The sequence below is a fragment of the Montipora foliosa genome, chromosome 5 (assembly GCF_036669935.1).
Source record: "Montipora foliosa isolate CH-2021 chromosome 5, ASM3666993v2, whole genome shotgun sequence".
Classification (NCBI taxonomy): Eukaryota; Metazoa; Cnidaria; class Anthozoa; order Scleractinia; family Acroporidae; genus Montipora; species Montipora foliosa.
In genome coordinates, this window is record NC_090873.1 from 6,647,793 (window position 1) to 6,650,292 (window position 2,500).

The 2,500-nt window shown below is 44.6% G+C and overlaps 1 protein-coding gene across 1 annotated transcript in view; it reads right to left on the bottom strand.

Moving 5' to 3' along the window:
- The window catches only part of LOC138003486 (serine/threonine-protein kinase ATR-like), a 118,266-nt gene that overhangs the window by 2,559 nt on the left and 113,207 nt on the right, over positions 1 to 2,500 (bottom strand). Inside the window, exon 58 of the mRNA XM_068849583.1 lies at positions 566 to 671. Within this exon, the coding sequence (XP_068705684.1) occupies positions 566 to 671 (106 nt within the window). The remainder of the gene's footprint in view (positions 1 to 565; positions 672 to 2,500) is intronic.

Sequence of the window (2,500 nt, forward strand, 5' to 3'; positions counted from 1 at the left end):
CCTTTCCTTTCCTTTCCTTGCAATTTTTGGCCATAACTGCCCAAACAATAAAGCCTAACCCTAAACACGATAAAGCTGTGTCCTAAACCGATATTTAACAATTATTCTGCGAGGGCGCGCTGGATATGAAGTGATAGATAACCAATATAATCACTTTATATCCAGCAAGCCCGAGTAGAATAATTGTTTTATTAAAAACCCCAGGCTTTTTTGGTGTTCCCGGGGGTAGCACTGTTGACTAAAGCAACGATTTTTGCCTCGGTGAAATTCGGCCCAAAACGGCTTCTGTAGGTAGAGCAGGTATATGAACTGATAGCCTGTGTTCGGCGAGCCAATGAAAATGCTGGAAATCTGATATCCGTAGTTCAGTTTTTAATAAAATGAAATTAGAGGTAGTAAAGATCTGCGTGATAACTGAAAGTTTGTGAAACGAAGAATCTCATTTCCCTTTGTGAAAAATACTTCGAATTGTTGCGCATCATACCAAAATTTGTCACGCCATAATTTCCGCACTAATTGGTGATAATCTTGAAAAAAAAAATCTTATATTTCTGCATGGACAAACCTCCTCGTTGGTAACTTCTCCAGTTTTAGAAGCTTCAGCAAGTGATTCCCTTCCTTTGGTCCTTTGCCATTCCACCAGGGGATCGTAAATAAAGGTTCTTAGCACACTGTAATGATAGAAAAAATAAACGATTAAATTTCAAGGGCACAACTCAAATAATTTGCCTGACATCTTGGTTGATTTGATCTATAACTTTGTAACATACCAGGTGAGTGACTGAATCTCTGGCTGTATGCCTAACAAGCCCCATTTGTTCAAGCGAAGGATAGCGCTATCTGCCAGATAAATCGCTATCCAGTGGATAAGTCATAGCAAAACCAATAGTGCTATTCAATGGATAGTGATTAATCCGTTGGATAGCGTTATGCACCTTTCGAACTCTACATCGCTTTCTTTGACCTCAAAGCCGCCCTAGATACTATAGACAGACCAACCCTCTGGAATATCCTACAGCTTCTGGGCATTCCACCCAAGCTGCTCCAGCTCTTCACCAAGCTCCATGACAATGCTGAGAGTTGTGTTCGCATCAAAGGCAAGGAGTCATCCTGGTTCCCGATCGATGCCGGAGTCTGCCAGAGCTGCACTGCCCTGCCAGCCCTCCTCAACTGCATCACTGACCACCTAATGATGGCAGTTTGCAAGCACGTCCTGGGAATCAAGCTCGGTGATTACCATCTCTCTGATCGAGACTATGCTGACGACACGACTCTCTTCTGCAACACCCTCGACGATCTGAAAAATGCTTTTCTGGCATTCGGGGAAAAGGAAAACCGGCTTGGACTCAAGGTAAACTGGTCCAAGACGAAGGTGATACATGTAGGCGACGGACCTCATCCACCTTCCATCCCCATCAGGACCCAGTCCGTTGTTTACCGGGTTTCGGAGGTCTGCAACAACTGAGAGCTGGAGATGAAAGTAATCCACAGGCGCAGTTTGGCGTCAGGTGTTATGAGGAGCCTTAGAAAACTCTTTGGATGTGCCCCGACATCTCTCTCTCAACGCCGCCGTCCTCTCTGTCCTTTTTTATGGAGCTGAGACCTGGCCTCTAACCCAGCAGCAAAACTCCGTGGCTTCTACTCAGGCTTCTACTCTGAGGGCCCTCAGATCCATCGACGGTGTATGCTGGTTCGTCCAATGAGCAGCTCCTCAACACAACTGGCCAACCCAATATCCTGCACCTTGCAGCCCAGCGATGTGTTCACTGGCTTGGCCACATCCTCCCGCTACCGCCAAACCATCCTACTAGAGCCAGCCGCTGGCTGGCTTTGTGCCCGCAGACACCCTTACACCAGCTGCCAGGATGTTGTCTGCTGAAACCTCTGGCAAGTCGACCTAGTGTTGGGCAATGCCCCCCGCCTCGCTCAAGACTGTAGGGCACAATTCGACTGGTAGGCTCTACACCATCCTGGCAAGAAGTATGACGACCTTTTGAACAACTGGGCCCTGAAGCACTGAATGAACGTCTGGTTGACTATATACCTAACTGGCTGACTGTGTATCTATCTGAGTAACTCAGTAACTGTCTATCTCCTTCAACTCCTACATGAACCACTAACAAGCCACAATTCATCAATAGGTCTTTTTCGATATATTAAAATTCAGTTTGAAAGAGAGGTTTAGAGGACAAAGACAAAGGAAAGTGGGTGATATGTAAATATTTTTCACATTCATTCCAACGTGTTTCTATTGTTTTTGTTCTCACTGCCTCACTATCAAGCTGAATATTTGATATTTCGAAAATGGCCTATTTGATGAACGGCTAACGCTTTAAACGTCAGCTCACAAATATTTCTTACAACTCTTAATTTACCTTCATCTACTTCGATGATAAATTCATTGTCACGTGAACCTAGTTTAATTGTCTTCTATAAACTCTCGTGAATTAACCTCTTCATTTTAATTGTCTCACTGACTGATTGATGAGGTAACTGATTC